Source organism: Hippoglossus stenolepis, chromosome 19 (assembly GCF_022539355.2).
Source record: "Hippoglossus stenolepis isolate QCI-W04-F060 chromosome 19, HSTE1.2, whole genome shotgun sequence".
In the NCBI taxonomy this organism is placed as follows: domain Eukaryota; kingdom Metazoa; phylum Chordata; class Actinopteri; order Pleuronectiformes; family Pleuronectidae; genus Hippoglossus; species Hippoglossus stenolepis.
The window spans coordinates 19,979,807-20,004,739 of NC_061501.1; the positions used below are offsets into that span (position 1 = coordinate 19,979,807).

General features: G+C 46.5%; 1 protein-coding gene across 2 annotated transcripts in view; it reads left to right on the top strand.

The window, feature by feature from the left end:
- The window catches only part of fars2 (phenylalanyl-tRNA synthetase 2, mitochondrial), a 63,396-nt gene that overhangs the window by 25,978 nt on the left and 12,485 nt on the right, over nt 1-24,933 (top strand). For both annotated transcript variants that reach the window (XM_035142404.2, XM_035142403.2), the window contains exons 9-10: nt 15,886-16,046; nt 18,929-19,104. In XM_035142404.2, the coding sequence (XP_034998295.2) occupies nt 15,886-16,046; nt 18,929-19,104 (337 nt within the window). The remainder of the gene's footprint in view (nt 1-15,885; nt 16,047-18,928; nt 19,105-24,933) is intronic.

Below are 24,933 nucleotides of genomic sequence, written 5' to 3' on the forward strand. Positions count from 1 at the left end.
ATGATGTTTGTTTGTATTTACTCGACTTCATATATGTGTATATTCCTGCTACAGTTGTTTTAGGGTCTAACCCTGCAGAGATTTACTAATGAAGACAACACACACACACACACACACACACACACACACACTTGTGGCTGCGGAGTCAGTGTTGTTTAATGAGCCGTGTGTTGTCGAGTGTTTGTGGTTTCTCGGGTCGGTTCTAATAGAGGAGTCTACTTCAGCAGCGTTTGATGTCAACCCCAGTACGTGGTGGGCGGGTGGAGACAGAGAGAGATGTAATGTAAATAATGAAAATAATGAGGTGAGAGGAGACGACGAGGAGACGACGAGGACGATTTAATAACACAAATCTTTAAAAGTTGTATAATTCCTCATCCTCTCTTCAGTCTCTCTTTCATTCAGCAGACTTTTTGCTGACGGGTTTGTTCATGTGTCACAGTCTGAACAGTTTAATCATAAAAACAAGCTGTTGACAGTATTAATGTGGATATTATATCTCACATGACAGAATCAGATCAGTGTTTCATGACGGTGTCGACAGGAATCACATGAGATCTGATGTTTGGTCACTTTCATCTGTGGTAGTTTGATTGTGTACCAATATATTGATTTCGGCAGAATGGCTGTATCATGATATTATTGTTCTCATGGTCCATGTATCACGTATCGTGAGTTACCCTGTGATTCACCCCCCACCTATCGTTACCAACTTGTGTTTGAAAACGTCTCTCAGCCTGAATGGGCGATAAACCTTCGTCCGATACAGACGAAGAGAAGCCTGAACCACACGACTTCACGATCATTGCTGCACAGACTGACTGTGAATAACGTCATCACCACAAGGTGGCAGCGTTTGTGTCCGAGGTATTTCAGCTTCATTTCTGGAGGAAGTGACGTGACGTCGTCTTTATTTACAGTCTGTGGTCTGTAGCAGTTTATGCCGCAGCCTGTAAATGAATCTTCAGCGTCTGGCTGGGATTTATTTAACAGGAAATAACCTGGAAACTTTCTTCATAACTTCCAAACATGTCCTCATTCGGATATTCTCTGGAAGACTGATTAAATGGTAAATGGAGAAACCAGATTTGTATTTGTCTCCAGGAAACTCTGGTGGATATTGACATGTCTGACAGATCCAGAATCCACCGTCTCAGCGCTCGCTGATCAAATCATCAAATCATCAAGTCGTCAGTCGTCACACTGACAGCGGGGGTTCAGCTCAGCCATTCGGTCGTGATGTGTCTGAGGCAGTCGGCTCCTGCAGCTTCATCAGCGCTCCTCACCGCCGTCGTGTTCGCCGCCGGCATAAGGTTAATTTGAAGGCCGAGCGACTCGCTGAGCTTTGATGTCTATGTTTAGACAGAGCGGAGCTGCCATGTTGTCTCTCCGAGTCTCCACGGTGACGGCAGATACACTTCATCTGGAGAGCGGAGAATAACAAGACATACCAGAGCCTCAGATACCATAAGATACAATTACTGTATGTGTCCATCTGTCGGCGAGGCTGTCCGCCTGCTGGAGACTCGTCTTTGAACAACAGAGCGGCTGATTTTAATTGAACCACTGAGCCACGACAAGGTCAAACACGGAGTGGAGCTGAGAGTCGTCTCTGCAGCCTCCTACTCTCCGTCTCACTGACGACAGAGCCTCAGTGAGACGGTTTGAAAAACTGTTGTTGACACAGTTTAACATGAGCTGCATCAGGGATGGACTCTGTCTGACTCAGGATACGACTCCACACAGCTCCACAGTTCATCAGCCTCTAGATCGGAGACTCTTGGAAGCGCAGCTGGTCCCATTTGAGTTTGGAATCTCCGGGGTTGTGTTTTAAGCTACGTTTTAAAACACTGAATCGATCTCTGTCCACACAAGCGTTTCGGCTCTTAATCAGTTTTAATCCTCGTCCACACGATTATGCCCGAAAACCTATTTGTCCTATCCTGCAGGAGGCCCGTCCTGTGCCTGTGCTGCGATTGGCTGTGCTCCTGGGCTGTGATGATCAGCTGCTGTCTGGTCGTGTGTGAGTGGATTTCCTCAGCAGCAGGTGAACGAGTGTATGAATGAACGGAAACAGCGAATCCTCTCTGGATGAACCGCCGCTTCACCTTTTCAGCTCATTTGTGCCTCGGTGCGTACAGAGCTGCAGCGAGCTGGTGTCTCGCTGCAGCTCTCGGGCCTTGAAGTGAAGAACATGTACGGTGTCGGCTTGAGAGGAAGAAGGTCACAGGTGTAGCTTTTTCCTCAGTGTGACAGGAAAGAAGTGATTCCACCTCCACGAAGGACGAAGTCTGAGAGGAGCTTAATGACTCGTCTGCTCCCAGTGTAAGACTTCATGTCGCTGTCTGACTGAGTGTGTAACCTTTAATGCACCTGTAAGGCTAAAAATGTCTCGATAAGAGGACATGTGGGTCACATTGTCTCACTCTGTTTTCTTCATGTAGCTGAGGGCGATGAAGACACCTGACAAAACGTAAAACAGAACTGTTCCCCTCAGCTGTCAGTCTAAGGCGCTTCTACTGAAACTGAAGCAGCAGTTTGTTCTAGAATGTGAAAGGTTCCTCCGAGCACGGTCCAGACCAACGGACCAACCTTTAGTCCGACCAGGAGAGGAGTTCTGGGTCTGGGTCAAACTGAACCTTGGTTCTGTTGGTTTGCAGTGAAAACACTTTGGACCAATCACAGGAAGCAGAGACAGCATTAAGCAATAGAAGAAGACAAAGGTTGGTGGTTCGAAGCTGGATCAGTTTGAGGCCAGAGCTCTGAAAGCTGAAGTGTCAAGAGTTGGAAAACTACTGTTGGAGAACATACAAGTCATTTTTGAATCAATGTAACTTTGCTTTTATAAAGTAGCACAAAGTTCAGTGCTTTTCAATCTTTGCAGGAAACACACCTTATTGATCCCGCTGTCATCTAGTGGTTGAAACCTGCAGGAAGACAACAATTCACAATGATTCTAAAAAGAATTTAGCTTTTGGATTAAACCTGTTGAAAACTGCAGTCACCTGGAAAACCCCCAAAAAGTCACCAAAAGATCCAGAAGCGAATGATTTTCTCTCCGTGACATGTGGCTCTCTGAGGGGAACTCCAGGTCACAGTGTGATGGAGTCGAGCGTCGAGAGAGAAAGAAGAACGTCTCTGAAACTGAAGTGAAGCTGCAGACAAGAAGAGACGCTCTCCACAGAGTTGATGTCTGAGCGCCTGTGAACTGAGCTGAATTAAAACCGTATCAGAAGAGAGTCACTCAGGCGACATGTTTCACAGTCGGACATCTGGAGGACGTCAGCGCTGCCGGCTCGTTGAGAACGAAGGAAATGTCTCTTTGAAGCCTCAGAACTGAGTCGACAGGACGTGAGAGGGTTTCACCTGCTCGAGGGTCGTGAGGCTTCGCTCCAACGCAGAGCAACAGATTCATAAATCACACTCTTCAAACTATTACTACTTTTCAAATGAATGCATGTTAACAAGCTAAATAACAAGCTTAAAGTAATTAGCATATGTGAAGGAGCTCAGGGCTGAAACCACAACGATGATGAAGATGATGAAGATGATTGAGAAATTAAGCTTCAGAGGAAACAAATTGAGGAAACTTGAGTGAAGCAGAGAGATTAGTGACAAACAGAGAAAGTTGAGAGGAGCTGAAGCGACGCAGCGATCGACACCTTGAATCAGGCTCAACTCCACATGAAGACGTCGGATTTGAGGAAATCTGGAGCAGCTGCTTCGCCGGCGTGATTAACTAACATCTGCTGCAGCGAACATGGTCCGGTTCAGCATGAGAGACGTCCTCAGAGCGGGTCCTGCAGCAGACGATGTTTTAATGTCTTAAACATCAAGTCGTTCACTAGACGCTCACATCCGTCTGTGCAGTGTGTGTGTGTGTGTGTGTTTGTGTGTGTCTCTGTGTGTGTGTGTGTGTATAGTGTAGACAGAGTTTCGGACGTCTCATTTATGTGACGTCCTGTCCTGATGAGCCGCAGGTGGGCGGAGCTGCTCTCTACAGAACTCGTTACAGAGGACGGCTCTGTTACGATCTGACGTATACATTATTACTGCACACTTTTCCACTACCACAGAGTGTGTGTGTGTGTGTGAAGAGACAAAGTCTGTCCCCCGTCAGCAGCAGTGCGTCCTCAGGGACACACACACTGTCATACACACACTGTGCAGTCAGGCGTGTCAGTCTAATTAACGCGTGGACGTCTTTATTAAGGTAATAGTCAGCCGGGCTCTTTCCTCATTACAGAGCGCTCAGGTTGAATCACTGTTTGGAATCACCTCACCTCTCTGCCGGTGATTAATCATGTCTGACGCCATTTAACGTCCTCTTTGCTTTTTTCTCTGCCGTCATCGTGGTGGAGGGAAATGAGGAAAGGTCAGTGAGGTTTGGTTGTAACAGGGACAGAAAACAAGCGGAGGTCGAGGAGTTTGATGGAACCAGAGTAAATGTCAAGGAGAGTTTGAACAGAGGAGAGTAATTAAAACCAGGAGGCCGTGTCACACGCAGCGTGTACGTACCGACACGTGGAAGCTCGTCAGCTGTCGTGTCACATTCCAGGAGACGAACCTGACTCGTGTTGCATTCAGGTGCAGCTCCTCGGCTCGTAAAGGGCCCAGCTTGAGCACCGGTGGAGCACGGTGTAAAAAGTAGCAGCGAACTGATGTCACAGTTTACGAGTTTGACACTTTGCTTCAGGACGTGATGAGAAAATGGAGCGTGGCGTCGTGAAACTAATCCATTGTGTTGGTGAAACATGAGCGAACCAACAGTGAGAGCAACAAAAGACACAACCCACTCACAAATAAACACAAACTTACCCACAAGTAAACAACATAAACAATGTGCATCATCAGGTCAAACTCTAAATCTGTTTCACACATCAAGTGTGTAAAATAGTGTCTGCACATTTTCTGTAGTTTGTGTTTGTCATGTGAAGAAGCGACTTCAACCATCTGAATGTTGGTTTTATAACGAGAGACGAATGAACAGGATTCGACCTGGAACAAGAACGTTCCAGTTTCATGTCTGTCAGTGCGCTGCAGAGACGACGATCAGCGCGTCGTCGTCAGTTTCAGGAGGAGAACGGTTTTAGACCGACATTTCCCAACTGTGTTAGAGGCAGACAGATGGAGAGGCAGACACACTGAGCTCTGCAGGCAGGAGACACACACACTCAGTGGTGTGTGTGTGTGTGTGTGTGTGTGTGTGTGTGTGTGTGTGTGTGTGTGTGTGTGTGGAGGTGTGAGGGGATTTCCCTCCTTCTGTTGCTGATGTTCTCACGTCTCATTATCCAGTTTGTCGTCCAGAGAGGACACAGTTTATCCTCCCGTATGGACCCGAGCACTAATGAAAAGTACAGCGAAGGGTTAAAGAGAGCTGTGATAATCACAACAGGAGGAGTGAAGCAGGGAAGAAGCACAACAGGAGGTGTTCGGGGTGTTTGGAGGTTCTGCAGTCACGTGCACAGCAGGACGACAGGATTACATGTCTCTCAGTCTCTTATTGACTGTGGTGGCCCAACACATCCTTAGTCTGCCCCGCCTCGATTTCATAGAGATCTGAAAAGTTCTTCTCATTTTGAAGTCACCCCGTCTGTTTCCCACTGGTTCCTGTTCGAGTTGTGTTTAGCATTTTTTCATACCAAGTTTTCCCACCTTTTTATTTATATAGACATTTCCTAAACTATTTTCACACACGGTTCGTCATGGAAACAGGCGGAAGATGAATCTTTACCTTTTCTTTCTCTGTCTCAGCCTCACTGCCTCTGCAGCCCTCCACCTCTCTCATTAGTCTTTTTATAATCTGCGCTGGTGTACAGGGACTGTTGATTATCACTGTGCGGACAACGAAGTGTCTTAACCTCCACTAGACAGAGGATCAGGACGCTAAGCCGCGTGAACAGCTAACACCTAACCTCACCGGAGCCCGGCCATTTCCCTGTAATCCACCAATAATTACAGCCTGATCTCTGCGCCATGGCTGATTGGTGTGGTGACACTCACACACCTGTCTGAGAGAGAGTGTGTGTGTGTGTGTGTGTGTGTGTGTGTGTGTGTGTGTGTGTGTGTGTGAGATTAAGGCGACTGATGTTGGACCAGCCTGAGTGAAGCGTTGGTGTTTTGTCTTGACATTAAAAGCCAGTAGAGCAAATACAAGATGACTTTTATTCCCTTTTATTTAAATAATGTCCCATTTTTCAGGTTAAGTGAGAATGAAGTTATGAATTTGTCAGAACAAATGATCAGAATCAGCAGAAATCTTAAGAAGCAGCATCTCAGACAGAGATGATGGTTTTCACACCGTCTCACAGTTTAACATCTTCAAACACAGAAACCAAGAGGAAGTCGATTTGAAAGGAGAACCACACACACACACACACACACACACACACACACACACACATGCACACACACACATCACACACACACACACACACACACACACACACACATCACACACACACTCACACACAGTTTTTCCCTCTCGTGTCGCCCTGACCACCCCCCCCCACCATATTGATCTACAAACCGCGACATAAAGCTCTGTGTTGCCTGGTTACTAATCATTCTGCATAATTTATGTCGTCCTCATTATTAATTCAGGAGCGAGGCTCAATTACAGGCGGCCGCCGCAGACTGTTTCAACACATATTGTTTCCATAATCCATATTCATTACTGGAGGCCAATTCTAAGCAGCGCTCGCGCCGCGGGGACAGTTCACGCTTAACATTTCAGACACGAAGTCTGCGCTCGCGTCCGGGGTGACAATGACTGAAACAGTCGCACAAAATGAAATTTCTCCCGACGCCACAATCAGCACTTTGTAACTGTGTTAGGAAAAAGTTCTGCACAGAAACAGTGACGAAGAGATGAGTCACGAAAACCTGGATCCTCCTGTCCACCTGTCGAAGTGCCCTCGAGCCAAGCATTGATCCCCACACTGCTCTGCGTTCCACTTTCCCTTTCTGAGTAAAACAACATGAATATGAAGTCGAGGGATTCTCGTGCTTCAGAGCATTTAAAAACTCGTCTGTGGCTGAAAACCTCAGGAAGCATTAACCGAGCAGTTCTCAGTTGTTCCACAGTTTGTAGTGAATCTGGTTGTGTGAGGTTTTATTCTTTCCTTCGTTGAATGAAGTTGAATAAAACATTTTCTGATCCAATACGTTTTCCACTGCAGAAAGTTTTCTACCACAAGAGAAGTGACATCAGTTCCACAGTTTATTGTTTCAGATTTTAAATGTTAAACCAGCAAATGTCCGTTTCCCCACTGGTTTCTCCCATGGTGCATTGCAGTTATATCTCCCTCCACGGAGCTGCCAGTGAGAGTCCATCTATAAATCATAGTGTTGGGAGTCTTTGGTGGGGGGGGGCTGCAGAAGTCAATTTAGGACTGCTAATGGTGATGGATGAGTGTGTGGTGAAGACATGAGCCTCGGAGGACTGGTCTGAAACTGGGACTGATGGAGGAGCCAGCTTCCCTCTCTTACAGGAGGTGCTTTTATTTTGAAATGTAGTCAGTTAATGGACAGAACAACGGCTTCGGTAATATTTCAAATTAATTACTGCAGCGTTTCCTTCCCTGTTCGGCAAACATGTCAAGCACCAAACTACGACTGTGCTGAATCTCATCCTCTGCGTTAAAGAGGAGAGGAAGTCGCAGGCAGTGGAATCTGGCCAGTGGGGAAGATGGTGCCGTGTTGATTGTGCAGCCAAAGAAATTATAAACTTGTGTGTTTCCAATAACTATGAGCGGCTGTATTTTCATGAATGAGAACCCGGTTGTCATCACGCTGAACGTCTGACGCCTTGTTTCCACATCACTCTGTCACCTGGACGTATACTCATCTCTATGGCAACCACCATGATCTCTGATGGGTTGTGAATATCCCCCCCACAATGTTCGGCCCATGGAATTTAAAAACTGAACTTTTGCAGTGGATTTTTATATTTATTGATATATATATATTTATCAACCCGAGACCGTTGAAAGGAACCAGGCCGACCAGCGTGGAGCTGAATCATTTGATTTGGACTAAAAGGCGAAGCTGCAAGATCCCTAATGTGAAAACCACAGTGAGTTAGAAAGAGAAATCCTGAACAGGAAGAGCAAGTGAAGAGGGGCTCGTCTGTGTTTGTCTGTTAAGAGCATTTAAGTGGATGGAGGGATGAAGGAGGAGGTGAAGCAAGAAGGAACGAGTGCAGGTGGAATTAAAGAGACAAAGGAGTGATGGTGGAGACGTGGGGGAGAAAAAATGGATTAGGTGAGGAGGAGGAGTGAACTCTGTGCAGGTGAAGGGAGGAGGAGGAGGAAAGAGTGATGGAGAGGTGCAGGGAGAAGAGGAGAGATTTAAATTGAGGGGATTAGAGAGGGAGGAGGAGGAGAGAGGAGATGGGTGGAGACAAGGGGGAGAGAGAGAGAGAACTGAAAAATGAGTGATGGAAGAGGAGGAGGTGCAGAAAAGAAAAACTGACAGACAGGAAGTATAATTGAAAGTGGAGGGATATGAAGAGAAGGAAAAACGAGGGAGAATCAGAATCAGTGACAAATAATGAAAAGAGTCTTGAGGAAAGAAAGAATCTTGAATCAGTTTTTCATACAGTGACGTCAATAACCAGTTTTAGAACTTCTCATGTTCGTCACTTTAACGTCTGACATAACATCTGCAGCTGTTTTAATTCTCTTTGATCATTTCCTCTATTTTTAACCTTGTTTGTCGGGTTTTAATCTCTTGAATCAACTTTGGCTGTTTGCTTCATAAAGTGTAAATAAAGATGGACGACACTGAAGGCGAATCATCTCCGGTACGAACGCTTCTCTTCTCCGGAGCTGTAGCTCGGTGTGGTCGAGTGTCTGTGATGAGAGCCTGACGGCTGCTCCTTTGTTCTTTAAGCTTTAGTTTAACGTCCTGTGATGTTTTGTCTTTGCTCTGATGTCGTCTGCTGTTTGAGCTCAGTGACAGTTTGAGAACTAAATGAATCTGAACTCACACACACACACACACACACACACACACACACACACACACACACACACACACACACACACACGTGATCCGTCACCTGATCATTAAACAGTGACGTCATTGACGGACGAAGATACAGCGTCACACACACAGATCACTACAGCCAACACTAATCTTTCCTGAATATCTGAAGAGGAGGTGTCTGGCATGTGAGAGCTGTGGTTGTTACATCACACACACACACACACACACACACACACACACACACACACACACACCACAACAGCGACGTTTGCTCTCAGGCGATTTATCCTCACTCTGCATCGTAAAATGTGTTTTGGCTGACGTGTGTGTGTGTGTGTGTGTGTGTGTGTGTGTGTGTGTGTGTGTGTGTGTGTGTGTGTGTGTGTGTGTGTGTGTGTGTGTGTGTGTGTGTGTGTGTGTGTGTGTGTGTGTGTTTGTGCCACACTGCAGCTCATTTTCAGTGATGCACACACACACACTCTGACTCTTGAACAGGCGTCTCTCTCGGCCGCTGTACGTCAGTGTCTGATGCGTCAGATGTGTGATGATCTCTTCTCGGGTTGAGCTCTTCATTAGCCTCGGCGTCACTAACTCTGCCGACAGCTGTGGAAGACGAGCAGCAGCTCTCACACTGTCGATCCCCGTGGTCGACATGATCCAGACTCCGCCTCCTCAGACGAACACTCCCTGCTCCGACTCGGAGAACGCTCGCTCCCAGAGAGTTCAAACCCTGCAACTGCAGTGTTCGAGTCTGTGGAGGAATCAGGAGCATCACACATTCAGGTTATAGACCTCTGGGGCCCTCTCTCCAGTTTATACACCAGTCCGACAGTCCACAATCTCCAGTTTATACACCTGGCCAAAAGTCCACAATCTCCAGTTTATATTCCAGTCCAACATTTCAAAATATTCAGTTTAAACACTAATCGAAGATCTCATAATCTCCAGTGTATAGACAAGTCCTACATCCCATAATCTCCCGTTTATATTCCTGTCCAACCACCCAACTCACCCAGTTTATAGACCAGGTTAATTGACTTTTGGTTCATGCTGTTTTTTTATTGTTTGAATTTGGTTTTAAATCACATCGGAGCTCAGAGTAAAAAGTCCATGTCCACCTGCAGAACGCTGCAGCCACTCTGTAATACAGGTGGTGTTCTCTATCACGGCTCTGTAATCAGAGCACTTAATCATGATCCTGCAGCTTAAAACCACAACGGCCGCCACCGCACCTCTCCAATAATGCACTCATAAATATATTCATGGCAAATATAATTAGGAGCAATGGAGACAGATGAGGGGCGAGCAAGGAAAAGAGAAACTGACGAAAAATGATGCATCAGGGAGGAACTGAAACCAGAGAGAGAGAGAAAGAGAGAGAGAGAGAGAGAGAGAGAGAGAGAGAGAGAGAGAGAGCTTCTCATGTTGACTTTGTATTGTAGAGATCTTGTATCGATCGAGTATTGATTGTGTGTTTAATAGTGATAGTTGTGTGTGTGTGTGTGTGTGTGTGTGTGACGTCTCCATCTCTCACCTTATTGATTTAACTTTAATTAATTGATAGGTTTGTCAAAATAATTAGTTTTTTGTTTTTGTTTCCTTCCCGGATAAAATAACTGATGTCAGTTTATAATTTTTGTCTGTTGACAAATGAAAGATGAAAGATGAGGCCGGAGATAAAAGATGAGATGAGAGAAAAAGCTCAACAAGAGAAGCAGAGAGGATAATGGAGAAAGATGGAAGAGAATGAGGGAGGAGGAGAAGAAAGGATGAAAAGCACAACGAGGGGAAATAAGATGAGAGACGCTAAAGAGATTTCGCAGTAAGGAAAAGAGAGGAATACAAAGAAGTGATGGAGGGGAGGGGAGGTGAAGGAGGAGTATGGAGAAGTGAAGGGGAGGAGGAGAAAGGGCTTGAAGAGGAGGAGTGAGGAGGAGAAGGGTCGCAGATCTGATAGATTGTGAGTTATCATGAAGTGGAGATTTATTCTAGTGTGTTCCCTCATCTCCTGCGACCCCTCGACCCCACGCTCATTAGCATAGAAACCACATTCCCCGGCTGCTGATTGGACTGTGGCTGACGAGACCAGGATGTAAAGGAAGTCTGTGTGTGTCTGTGTGTGTCTGTGTGTGTCTGTGTGTGTCTGCGTGTGTCTGCGTGTGTTAGCGTGCACGGATTCTTTGTGGATTCGTGCACAAACCTACGACGGGGGCAGGCAGGTTACACATCATCATAACAAGCAGAAGCATTTCCAATCAGAGCAGGTAATTCTCCCTCCCGCTCGGCGTCCGCCTCCCTCTTGTTTTGTGTGCATGTTTGTGAGCCCGTGGGTGTGTTTGAATATTAGTGCCGAGCCATATAAACGCCCCCGCGCACAAATATTTAGAGGAATGTCCAGATTCTATCCCGAGCCTCGCCGCCCACTCCTCACGCAGGAGCTGACCCACGAGTCTGAAGCCAGAAACCCGCCTGTGGCTCCGGCGCTGCGACACACAGCTACTTCTCTCTGCAGAGTCGTGTCACAGTGAAGATGTTGGAATGTAATCTGTGCTCTGGTGGCTCAGAGGGTTGTTTCCTCTCCACCGGCTCAGTGGCCGTCGGCAAACATCCGCATCCTTAAAGATGCGTTCACACGTTCAACAAGTCTCCAGTTCCTCGTTAAGTATCGTTAAACCATGAATCACCGGCTTCTTGTCTGATGTGAACAACGTTTACCTAAAGACTTGAATCTGATTGGTTGAGGGGATTTTAGTTTTTACTCGTTGGAGGAAACAAAAGTTGTTTTTAACTTTGAGGCGAGGATAGAAAACCACTCACTCTTCTCCTCAACCTGCTTCCTGGGAGCAGCAGTTATTCAGATTGGCAGGTTCAGAAAGCGAAGCGTCATCAGTCACATGATGACTTTGGAGTTGGGACTCCACCTACAGACGCAGCTTCCCGAAGGCTGAACTGAGACAGTCCGGTCTACGGAGGATTTATAACCCGTCACCACATTGTCCTGCTCCTACCGTTACATCGTTAGCTACTTAGAGATGCTGCAGCCCAGGCACCCAGGTAGCTAGCCTGTTAGCATCATCACCACCGTGCAATGCATCCTGGGATAGGTTGGCCCAAGAGGGAACCACCTGCTGGGAATGGAAGGATGCATTTTATTTTAGAATAAAACGTAAAGGACACATTTGCTTGTTTTCCACTAAAATAACCAAAAACAGAATCTTAGCTCTGGACGTGTTTTGATCATTTTTGTGAAACCCCAGTTTTCCATTGATACGATGCAAAGCGTGAGGAGCTAACCCCATGTAGCGTCTGATTTGCAGGTATTGATCAGCGTCTGATAGGTTGATTACGTTCACTCTGCCTGTGAAGGACTGAGCTGCTGGATCCAGTTAAAAGCTGTGAATCCACATCGATCTCACCTGTTAAGTCCTCCTCAGTCCTGAGGAGGAGGAGGAGGAGGAGGAGGAGGAGGAGGAGGGTTTGAAGCCTTCACATGTGAAACACTGACGATAAAGAACAGGATTAACACAGTAGTGTTACTGAGCGTCCCACTCACGTTGACACACGGTGCTGCCTTGATCTCCACATTCGGTCTCTTTCATATTTATTTATTATTGTATTATTTAATGGTATGAAACCGGCTGAAACATCATGATTGACAGCTGAGGCATCGATGCCGTGGCTTCACTCTCAGCGTGTGGTTGAGATGTGGTTCAGACGTTCAGACGTTCAGACATTCAGCCCAGAGGATGAATCCCAATGACTTTGGTGACTGTGGTGAAAATCATGGCTGCCAACTTTAAATCAGCAGGCAACTTTTAAAACTCTTCACCTCCTGCTCGTCACTCATATCCGTCGACTTTGGGTCGTGTAACTTTTGGATCATTTATTGCTTTACTTTAGAGACAGTATTAAAACATTATCATCTCAGGTTTCTTATATGAAAATAATTCGGAGAAGCTGCCTTTAAAAGGTGACCCTGAAACTTGAGGAGTGCAGGAGGCTGATGAACCGTGGGTTTGAGTTGTGAAGTCGGTTTCAGAAAGATTCACCTTGTGAATTCGATCCCGACGGTTTCACTCTCTTGCTGAAGGTTTTCCATCTTGTGTTTCTCAAACTGCGGATCACGACCCGAACAGAGGTCACGGACGCAGATTCTGGAGGGTCGACACATCAGAGAGGAAACGGGTTTGTCTCAATTAGTCTGCATCCCAGAGGGAGACACCACTTCCCTCTTATCTGCAACCCAGGCTGAAATCCCCAGAATTACCCATAATCCTCCATTCCTCTGAGCGTTGGCCCTCTGCTTTGACCTGCCTCCAGGCAGCTGAAGAGTTTTGTTCTGAAATGAGAAATGTGCTGTTTGAAAAACTCCAGCAGAATGATTGATGGCACAAAGTGAAGATGGAGGCTTCTGAAGGTTAGTGGCCAACTTCACCTGACAGTACTGCTGACAGTGTTTTATAGTGAAACAGTATTTTACATTTTCAGGACATTTACATGCAGTTTCAAAGTATCTGCAGACACTGACCTGGTGTCAGTGTTGGTTTTGTCCATTAGAGGATAAAGTTGGAATCAGAGGAAAAGAGTCGTACACACATTGTTTATTTGTCTGTTTTACATGATCGTATCAATAAAGTTTGTGTTGCACGGTCAAAGTTAATGTCATGAACAAAGTGAGGTGACAGAAAATCATTTAGTCTCCAAAGTAAAACAAATGCGTGCTGCTTCCATTAAATACTCTGACTGTGGTGCTCCAACATTGTCTTATTTGTCCCAACACAATGTCAACACCTCTCACAACACAAATCATCTCTGTGTATATAAATTAATATAAATGGTTTTATTGTAGAGCTGTGTGCAGTGAAAAACATCCACAAAGTTTTTACTCTCCTAGACTCTGACATAACATCGGTAGACAGCGCTCCACAACCTGAAGTCGCTCAATGTTCTTTCTTCCAGGAAAATAAATGTCAAATAAATTTGAATATGTTGAAATAATACCTGATATATATATATATATATATTGGTAGGTCTTGACTATAACAACAGTAATTTAACACTTCTTCCAAATGTCAGAATTAATTCAGCTCGTCTGTGGTAAAGACAGACTCCCACCGTCTCTGTCTGTAATCTGAACGATAACGTGGTGTTTCCAGGTTTATCTTCAAAACCACAGATATTCTGTCATATCTGTGGTATCGACATAGATCTTCATGTTGCTCATTATGATCATAAGAAGTCTAATTTAACTAGAAGCCTGCAGCTTCTCTACATGTCGTCTACATATTGCTCATCACAATCCTCTGACCCTGTGCAGCCATGACTGCACAAGTGCCCTTGAGCAGCCTGCTGGTTGCCTTCAGGGAATCATCCTCCCTGACAGAGCAAGAGCAGAGGGCTCAATAGTGTATCCAGAAATAATGTGTGTGTGTGTGTGTGTGTGTGTGTGTGTGTGTGTGTGTGTGTGTGTGTGTGTGTGTGTGTGTGTGTGTGTGTGTGTGTGTGTGTGTGTGTGTGTGTGTGTGTGTGTGTGTGTGTGTGTGTGTGGGAGGCATTCAGATAAGGTTGTATAGATTTATTGACAGCATTAAGTTGAAGTGTTGAATAATACAGAGGAGTCCACTGAAGTAAGTAACAGCAGCTGCTGACTGCTTACACACACAGACAGACACACACACACACACCACACCACACACACACACACACACACCTGCTGCCGGTCCACAGTCACAGATTACAGAGAGTTTGTGTAGTTTTCGGTTTGATTTCTGTGCGTTCAGCCATGTTTGATTTGAGCTGTGACACCTGATGTGTGACAGACTCATTTACACATCGATCTAATCAGAACTGTCTCACATATCTCCAGCTCCTCTCCAGGCTCCATACTTGTGTATTAAGTGTAATGTGCAAAGTTTAAAAGTCCCTGTAAAGGTTATTAGTTCTTCCAAAGATCCATAGCTCCTGCAGAGGTTCATAGCTTCTGCAGGTTGCTGGTTCCTGCAGGTTGCTGGTTTCTGCAGGTTGCTGGTTCCTGCAGGTTGCTGGTTCCTGCAGGTTGCTGGTTTCTGCAGGTTCCTGGTTCCTGCAGGTTGCTGGTTCCTGCAGGTTGCTGGTTCCTGCAGGTTGCTGGTTCCTGCAGGTTGCTGGTTCCTGCAGGTTGCTGGTTCCTGCAGGTTGCTGGTTCCTGCAGGTTGCTGGTTCCTGCAGGTTCCTGGTTTCTGCAGGTTGCTGGTTTCTGCAGGTTGCTGGTTCCTGCAGGTTGCTGGTTCCTGCAGGTTGCTGGTTCCTGCAGGTTGCTGGTTCCTGCAGGTTCTCGTTTCTGCAGGTTGCTGGTTCTGCAGGTTGCTGGTTCCTGCAGGTTGCTGGTTCCTGCAGGTTGCTGGTTGCTGCAGGTTGCTGGTTTCTGCAGGTTGCTGGGTTCTGCAGGTTGCTGGTTCCTGCAGGTTGCTGGTTCCTGCAGGTTGCTGGTTTCTGCAGGTTGCTGGTTCCTGCAGGTTCCTGGTTCCTGCAGGTTCCTGGTTCCTGCAGGTTGCTGGTTCCTGCAGGTTCCTGGTTCCTGCAGGTTGCTGGTTCCTGCAGGTTGCTGGTTCCTGCAGGTTGCTGGTTCCTGCAGGTTGCTGGTTCCTGCAGGTTGCTGGTTCCTGCAGGTTGCTGGTTTCTGCAGGTTGCTGGTTCCTGCAGGTTGCTGGTTCCTGCAGGTTCCTGGTTCCTGCAGGTTGCTGGTTCCTGCAGGTTCCTGGTTCCTGCAGGTTGCTGGTTCCTGCAGGTTGCTGGTTCCTGCAGGTTGCTGGTTCCTGCATGTTGCTGGTTCCTGCAGGTTGCTGGTGAATGTGCTGAAATGAACCGTTGGAATGTTTTGTTCATGTTTCTTATCTGTTGTTTGGTGTTTTGCAGCGGGGGCGGGGAACAAGCTGGGCTGGGCCTTTGGTCTCGGGCTGGAGAGACTGGCTATGGTCCTGTACGGCATCCAAGACATCCGACTGTTCTGGAGTCAGGACGAACGTTTCCTCAAACAGTTCAGAGTACAGGACGTCCAGCAGCACGTCTGTTTCCAGGTACCAACACACACATACACACACACACACACACACACACACACACACACACACACACACACAGTGGGGTGTGTGCAGGTTCACACAGCGGTTACTCTGTCCCTGCTAAACGTTTTCATTGTCAACCCTCGTCCTCACTAATAAAGAACATTTCAAGTGACTGTTGGAGGGCAGACAGGAGAACAGAGAAAGAAGAAAGGAACATTGGAAGGGAGGAAGAGGAAGGAGATAGGGAGGGAGGAAGAGGAAGGAGATAGGGAGGGAGGAAGAGAAGGAGATAGGAAGGGAGGAAGAGGAAGGAGATAGGGAGGGAGGAAGAGGAAGGAGATAGGGAGGGAGGAAGAGGAAGGAGATAGGGAGGGAGGAAGAAATGATGGGGAGAGACAGGAAGCACTAGGCAGGTAAGAAACAACCATGGAAGGAAGGAGGGATTTAAAAAAGTTTGAGAAATAATGAAACCAGAGAGAAAAAGAAAAAAACACAGGAAAAAGACTGATGTTTAAGGAAGAAGAGAGAAAAGAAGAGATGGAAGGAAAGATGGAAGGAAGAAGGAAAGAGGAAGAAGGGCTGCACATACAAAAAGAAAGTGAAGAAAGGAGGGAGGTAAAAGAAAGTGCTGGAAGGAAAGAGTGATATGAAGATAAAGGAGTGATGGGATGGAGAGACGGGAGCGGAGGAAAGAATCCGTCGACTTATTGATGAACTCAGTTCCTCCAGAGGGACGGAGGCAGCACGGCTCATCTCCTGCCCAGGGTCAGTGCACCTCTCCTGGGCAGCGACTGGCCACCTCTCCCCCTGTACTCTCCCCAACCCCCTGGACCTCCAGTAATGAAGTGTGACCACCGAGGTGTGTGTGTGTGTGTGTGTGTGTGTGTGTGTGTGTGTGTGTGTGTGTGTGTGTGTGTGTGTGTGTGTGTGTGTGTGTGTGTGTGTGTGTGTCAGCCCACAGCTCTTCACCTACTGTGTCTCTCTCCTTCGCAGTCATGCCATCACACAGATTAAAAACTATTAATAAATAAAAGCAATAAAATATAAGAAAGAAAATTTCAGTTAAATTATTATAATTATAAAAAGGATTAGCGCCCGGCAGATTTGATGTCTCAGACAACCAGCTTCAATTACAAGACATTTTTAGGACTCGTATGTCTGTGAACTTTGACCTTTGACCTCCAGCTTTGATCTCTGAAGGACCTGAAGGTGTTGAGATGTTCTCACAATGAGACGTTCAGACGATATATTACAGGAAGACTTTTGTCCAATGTTCATTCAGTTATAGACGTTTGTTAAAGAAGAAAAGAGAAAATCTGTCGTCTGAGATCATGTGTCACTTCTCTCTTTCATCTTCTCTCCTTCCTCCTTCTCCTCTCTCTCCTCCTCTCCCTCTCCTCTCTCTCCTCCTCTCCCTCCTCCTCCTCCTTCTCCTCTCTCTCCCCTCCTCCTCCTCCCTCCTCCTCTCCCTCCTCCTCTCTCTTGATCATGTGTCACTTCTCTCTTTCATCTTCTCTCCTTCCTCCTTCTCCTCTCTCTCCTCCTCTCTCTCCTCCTCTCTCCTCCTTCCTCCTCCTCTCCCTCCTCCTCTCTCTCCTCCTCTCTCCTCCTTCCTCCTCCTCTCCCTCCTCCTCTCCTCCTCCTCTCCTCCTCTCTCCCTCCTTCCTCCTCCTCTCCCTCCTCCTCCTCTCTCTCTCCTCCCTCCTCTCTCCTCCTCTCTCTCTCTCCTCCTCTCTCCTCCTTCCTCCTCCTCTCCCTCCTCCTCTCTCTCCTCCCTCTCTCCTCCCTTCCTCCTCCTCTCTCCTCCTTCCTCCTCCTCTCTCCTCTCTCTCCTCCCTCCCTCCTCCTCTCTCTCCTCTCCCCCTCCTCTCTCCTCCTCTCTCTCCTCCTTCCTCCTCCTCCCTCCTCCTCTCCCTCCTCCTCTCTCTCTCCTCGCTCTCCTCTCCCTCCTCCTCTCTCTCCTCCTTCCTCCTCCTCTCTCTCCTCCTCCCTCCTCCTCTCTCTCCTCCTCGCTCTCCTCTCCCCTCTCCTCTCTCTCCTCTCTCCTCCTCCTTCCTCCTCCTCTCCCTCCTCCTCTCTCTCCTCCTCTCTCCTCCTTCCCTCTCCTCTCTCTCCCTCTCCCTCCTCCTCTCTCTCTCCCTCTCTCCTCCTTCCTCCTCCTCTCCTCCTCCTCTCTCTCCTCCTCCTCTCCTCCTTCCTCCTCCTCTCTCTCCTCTCCTCCTCCTCTCTCTCCTCTCTCTCCTCCTTCCTCCTCCTCTCTCCTCCTCTCTCTCCTCCTGCCTCCTCCTCTCCCTCCTCTCTCTCCTCTCCTCCCTCCTCTCCTCCTCTCTCTCCTCCTTCCTCCTCCTCTCTCTCCTCTCTCTCCTCCTCCCTCCTCCTCTCTCCTCCTCTCTCTGTTTATTAAAAGTTATTTTCAGGATAATAACCGAGTCACAGATGATAGAAAATCTCACTCTCTCCTTCTGTCGCTGCATAAAACATCAGATTTATTCTGTCGATTAAGTTTTAATGTGTTATTGTCTTCATGTTATTCTCTCTGCTGCACTTCCTCCTCCTCTCTCTCCTCTCCCTCCTCTCTCCTCCTCCTCTCTCTCCTCTCTCTCCTCCTCCTCTCTCTCCTCCTTCCTCCTCCTCTCTCTCTCCTCCTCCTCCTCTCCCTCCTCCTCTCCCTCCTCCTCCTCTCTCCTCCTTCCTTCTTTTACTTCCTCTCTTTCCGTCACATGTTCTTCTCTTTATCTTTCAGCTTTTCACTATGTTTCATAAATACATTATATTTAACCATTTTCTTCCTTTGCAAACCCACAGTGTCCGTCTCCGTCTCCGTCTTCGTCTTCGTCTCCGTCTCCGTCTTCGTCTTCGTGTCTTTAATCTTTGTCCTGTGTGTGTCTCTTCAGCCGCTCAGTAAGTACCCCCCCCTCCACAACGACATCTCCTTCTGGCTGCCCGACAGCAGAGAGAGCGAGGCCGGGCGAGAGAGCTTCACAGACAATGACTTCTACGACCTGGTGCGCTCCATCGGAGGAGACCTGGTGGAGAGAGTGTCGCTGGTGGACCAGTTCACACACACACACACACACAGACACACACACACAGACACACAGACACACACACACACACACACACACACACACACACACACACACGCGGTTGTTGTACTGACCTTCATTCTAATGAATAGTTCTGAACTAACAAAGTCTTCACTGTCCCAAAATGTCCTCACATAGAGACACAACATAAGTACACACACACACACACACACACACACACACTCACACACTCACACACTCTCTCACACACACACACACACTCACACTCACACACACACACACACACACACTCACACACTCTACACACACACACACACACACACACACACACACACACACACACACACTCTCAGTGCTGTCCTTGACGTACACCTCTGAGTCTGCAGTGCCTCGTGTTGACATCTCATTTTTTATGAAGTACGTGTGTGTGTGTGTTTCTACTCCTTTCTTTTTAAGGAACACTTAAAGATAGTCTTTGTGTGTGTGTGTGTGTGTGTGTGTGTGTGTGTGTGTGTGTGTGTGTCTAAAGGGCAGCAGTGGGAGGTCGGTACCTTATGGCAGAGAACTCCTTTTTCACAATACAGTGACACACACACTTACTTCCCTGACCTTGCGTTACTGTGTGTGTGTGTGTGTGTGTGTGTGTGTGTGTAATGGTGAGTGCCCTGCAGTGCGTAAAAATGTCTGACACTATTCATCTTTCAACATTTGAATGTCTTTTAAGTAGCGACCTTTGTCCACACACACACACACACACGTCTAACGATAACATGTAGTTGGTAGTTGAGTCACTGGGAGTCACTGGGAGTCACTGGGAGTCAAACTGGTGAAATAATCAGTGAATGAACTCAAACGTTCCTCGGCTGTGGAGTTTGTGTCTTTGACCAGTTACAGAACATGTTGACAGAACCGAGGGAAACGTGTCTTATTATCTTATTATCTTATTATCATGTTATCTTATTATCTTATTATCTTATTGTTGCTCACAGTCAGAAACCTAAAGAAACTGTGCTCACTTCCTGTGGCTTCAGAAACCAGGCTCTAAGTTAGCTTGCACACCAGCTATGTGGTGGAGTGTGGACCCCCCCCGTTCACCTGTTGAGGATCATCTATCCTCAACATCTTCGTGCTCTTCCTTCATTTCCTGTGTATCTGTGCACGTTGGCTAAAAGCTCACGGATACGTAAAAATACATGAAATGGAGCAGTACCACCGGAAATCATGGGGGGGGCAGTAATGTGATGTTTTACTCTTCAGCTTTAATTCAGTTTCATGAGACAACCCCGTAAAGTTCAGGTGTCCACATACTTTTGGCAACTACTTAAATTAGGGCTGCACAAAATCCCTGCAATGCACCTTTTTTTACCTTCTGAAAAATTCTCCCCCTTTCTCTCTCTCCCCCCTCTGTCTCCCACAAGGTGTCATTTTCTCTGCTGATGTCACCCCAACACACACACACACACACACACACACACACACACACACACACACACAGGACTCGATGATGACAATGATGAAGACAGAAACTTCTAGACTGAGTTAATGACACTCATCACTTCCTGAATTAGTGGCGCATAAAATACCTGCATTGCACCTTTTCCTTCTCTCTCTTTGTCTCTCTCACACACACACACACACACACACACACACACACACACACACACACACACACACACACACCCTGTCTCTCACACACTTTATCTTTCCTCTGCCTGTTTAAAACACCTGCCTTATCTCACTGTTTCAAAATAAGAGCATGTTCTATAGAAGTGATTTTCTATAAATCTAAGATGCAAATCAAGATGATCAGTAAACAAAGATGGATGACGTGTCTCCGCCTCCTCTCTCTCTACAAACATGAAGCCAATACATCTCGTCTTGTGCCTTTGACGTCATCTGTGCAGTGGTGATGGTGGAGTTGGTCCCGCCCCTACACACACTCGGCTGTCAATCATGACATCTCAGCCTCGTATCCAGGAAGTGACATCACAGTATGTTTTGTTATAATGAAAGTAGAGACGAGGAAAAGATTATTTCTTTCTGATAATGTACAAAACTTTATGTTGGATAGTTAAACAACAAAACAACAGATCACTGCATGAAAAATAATGTTTGGCCAAAACTTCTTATAATTCTTCACGTGACACTGACAGATGAAGTTTTTATAATAATGTAGTGAATATCGGTGGAAGAGGATGAAGAGACGCTGGTTGATCTTCCACTCTGACTCCATCACTTTGGATCTGCGTCTGCAAACTAACCATAATGTGCATTATGTTCTGTAAATTGATCTAAAACTCACTGAAGCTGCCGGAAACTGCAGCTTCTCAAGTTGATCCAATCAGGGAGAGAGGGAGGGAGGCACTCTGTTGTCTCTCTCTCTCCCTCCCCTCCACTCCTCCTAATAGTCTCTCGCCCGCCTCGCTTCTGCTCCATAAACATCTCATGTGAAAGCAAATCAAAGCTGATGGTTTCGCTATGATTCTCCACAAATCTGCATTTATTGCTCGGCAGCGCCGTCAGCCGCGACTGTGCCGGGACTAATTTGATAAGCTGACAGAGCTGTCAGTTAGAATGACAGCCACCCCCACACACACATTCAGAGAGAGAGAGAGAGAGAGAGAGAGAGAGAGAGAGACAGAGAGAGAGAGAGAGAGAGAGAGAGAGAGAGAGAGAGACAGAGGAGAGAGGAGAGAGGAGAGAGAGAGAGACAGAGACAGAGAGAGAGAGGAGAGAGAGAGAGAGACAGAGACAGAGAGAGGGAGAGAGAGAGAGAGAGGAGCAGAGAGAGAGAGACAGAGAGACAGAGAGAGAGAGAGAGAGAGAGAGAGAGAGAGGAAGAGAGAGGAGACAGAGAGAGAGAAGGAGAGAGAGAGAGAGAGAGAGAGAGAGAGAGAGGATGAGAGACAGAGAGAGAGAGAGAGAGAGAGAGAGAGAGAGAGAGAGAGAGGGAGAGAGAGAGAGAGAGAGAGAGAGAGAGAGAGGGGAGAGAGGAGAGAGAGAGAGGAGAGAGAGAGAGGGAGGAGAGGAGAGAGAGAGAGAGAGAGAGGGAGAGAGAGAGAGGGTGTGCCTCTGCTTATCACCTCCTGTATATTCCGCTGTTAGAGAGACACTGATATAAACCAGACTGATTATCAAGATGTATCATTGAGTTATTGATTGTAGCAGTATTAGTTTAATATTATACATTATATTACAGTATTCTGTGATATGAGTGCAACAGTTGAGATGTTTTCACACATGATCAGTGTGTGGACATGTTGTGTAGTTAGTGTTTGTGGAGCAGCAGCAGCAGGTTGTCGGGTCCGACTCGTTCAAACAGGAACATGTGGGAACATCAGGCGAGGGGCGGAGCCTGTAGAGCAGCGAGGGCGGAGCCTGTAGAGCAGCAGGAGGCCGGACATGACGTATAAACTCTGCTGTGGAAAGATCAGTGTTGTTGTTTACAGCTCATCCACCCCCGGCGCGGCCCTCAGCACCAGAAGATCTGGAACCTCCTCGTGTTTCCAAGTGGACGTCTTCGTCTTCTACGTGTACGGCTCCACTTCTTCATCCTGAGATGTTTGTGTTCTTCCAGTTTCACGTCACGTGTTAGAAACCTCATCAACACGTCCACTCACTCTCTGGGAAGCTTCAGGACATTGTCCTGCTGTGTCCTCACATGGACTCACTCTGACATGTTACACACATGTTACCAGGAGGCTGCAGGAGAAGATCCAGAAAATAAAGTGGAAGTGAATCTGTCGATAAACGTGAACGACCCTCTCTTCCTGTTCAGTCCTCTCTTCCTCCACCTGTCATCGTGTCATCACTTCACCCCCCCCCCGCATGCTCAGCAGGAAACAGAGTGGCAGCCGCCCACCACAACTCAGTGAATGATTTAACAGAGAGAGAGAGAGAGAGAGAGAGAGAGGGAGAGAGAGTCGGCCTCACCCCAAAAAATGATGAGGGCGGAAGGAGAGTGATGATTCAGAGGGAGGAGAGAGATGACAGGAGGGAGGAAGAGGAGGTAGAGAGAGAGAGAGAGAGAGAGAGAGAGAGAGAGAGAGAGAGAGAGAGAGAGAGAGAGAGAGAGAGAGAGGGGAGAGAAGAGAGAGAGAGAGTTGTCATTTTCCGGTGGTGCGGGTCGGAGCGTTGGTTTTTCAGCTGAATAATGTATGATTGTTTTCTGTTCCCACAACCAATCAGACGCAGCTGCATTTCAATCCAGGTTCGATCCCTCGACGCAGCGTTAAGTGGTCGGTCCGTCTCCGTAACGTTAGCGTGGTCAGCTCGCACCTGATCGAGGGCGGGTTCCAACATTAGCACTGAGGTGCAACGCGCCTTCATAGCGTTTGTTCAGGTGGAGATTTAGCTCCTGACGTCAGAGCATCATCTCTCAAACTGCTTTATAGAGGATTCTTATATTTATATAGATATTAAGTATGAATGTGAAGAGATATTATTTAAAAGTGCTGTGATTTAAACATGAAAAACTTTAATTAAAATCTGTAACAACAGATTTATTTGTATTTCGGGAGAAAATAATTTGACTTTTGTGCAGAAAGTTCAGCTTTTTCTTCCTCATATAAAAAATTGTGTTCTTCATGTTCTATATAATTTCTTCACGTTTTTTATTCTGTCTCAGTTTAAAACCTCGGTTATCAGTTTTACAAAATGAAAACAGCTTTTAGATTTTCTTCTGTCAGAGGTGGTGATGAAGTTAGGTTGAACACGCGCACACACACATACAGACACACACACACTACAGACACACACACACATACAGACACACACACACACACACACACACACACACACACACACACATACAGACACACACACACACATACAGACACAGTGTGTCTCCCTCTTTTCTGAATGGAATCTAGATTTCACTTTATCTCGTTTTTCTCTAAATGTCAGCTTCATCCCATTCACCTTTTCAAAATGTCACCTCCTCTCACTCCTCTTCCTCCTTTCTAGGTTAGTGTTAGCCTATTAGCTTACGCAGCACTAGCTCCCTGTGTGTGTGTGTGTGTGTGTGTGTGTCTGGTATGTGTGTGTGTGTGTGTGTCTAGTATGTGTGTGTGAGTGTCAGTGTGTAGTAATGTTTTATGAGAATAACAGAGCTGGTGTGACCAGATTTATATCAGCGAGCTCTCACCGGCTGCCACAGCCCCGAGGGCTTCTGGGTAATCTGGATGTAATTGAGCATAGAGGTTACAGTGATACACGCGCGCACACACACACACACACTCATATATAAATATAGTTTTACACTGACTAAGATGATAAACACATCAGGGAGTTAAAACAATTTAATGAATCTACGTACACACACACTGAAAACACACTGTGTACAACACAAAGACACATCACAAATAAACACAGTAAAAACACAATAAACACAAACAAAATAACATAAACACTAACGTTTTTATTTTACAGTTTTGTTTGTTCAGGTTTTGATTTACAGCAACGAGTCATTCGTTGATTCTAGTTATTTCTAAATGCTAAGCTAACGTGCTAATGTAAAGTGTCTCAACAAACAAACTTAAATTCCTTGAGGGATAAATTTCCAACAATAAAAAATCAATTGAAAGGAGACCTGTCATTGCAATTCATCATCTTAATTATAAATTCCACCCAATGAACTCAAATAATAAATATAATTTCTTATGGTGTTATTATATTTTCTCTTAATAAGAGGCAGAGAGAGTACTGGGAACTAGCACCTGAGTAAACGTGCTCAGGCTCCAGCAGGTGGGTCCTTCAGTGATGAACTGAATTCTTAAGAGATAATGGCGGCAGCAAGACGAGACCAAAGCATCAGATGCTAACATGTTAACACGCCGAGGGGCTTTAAAACT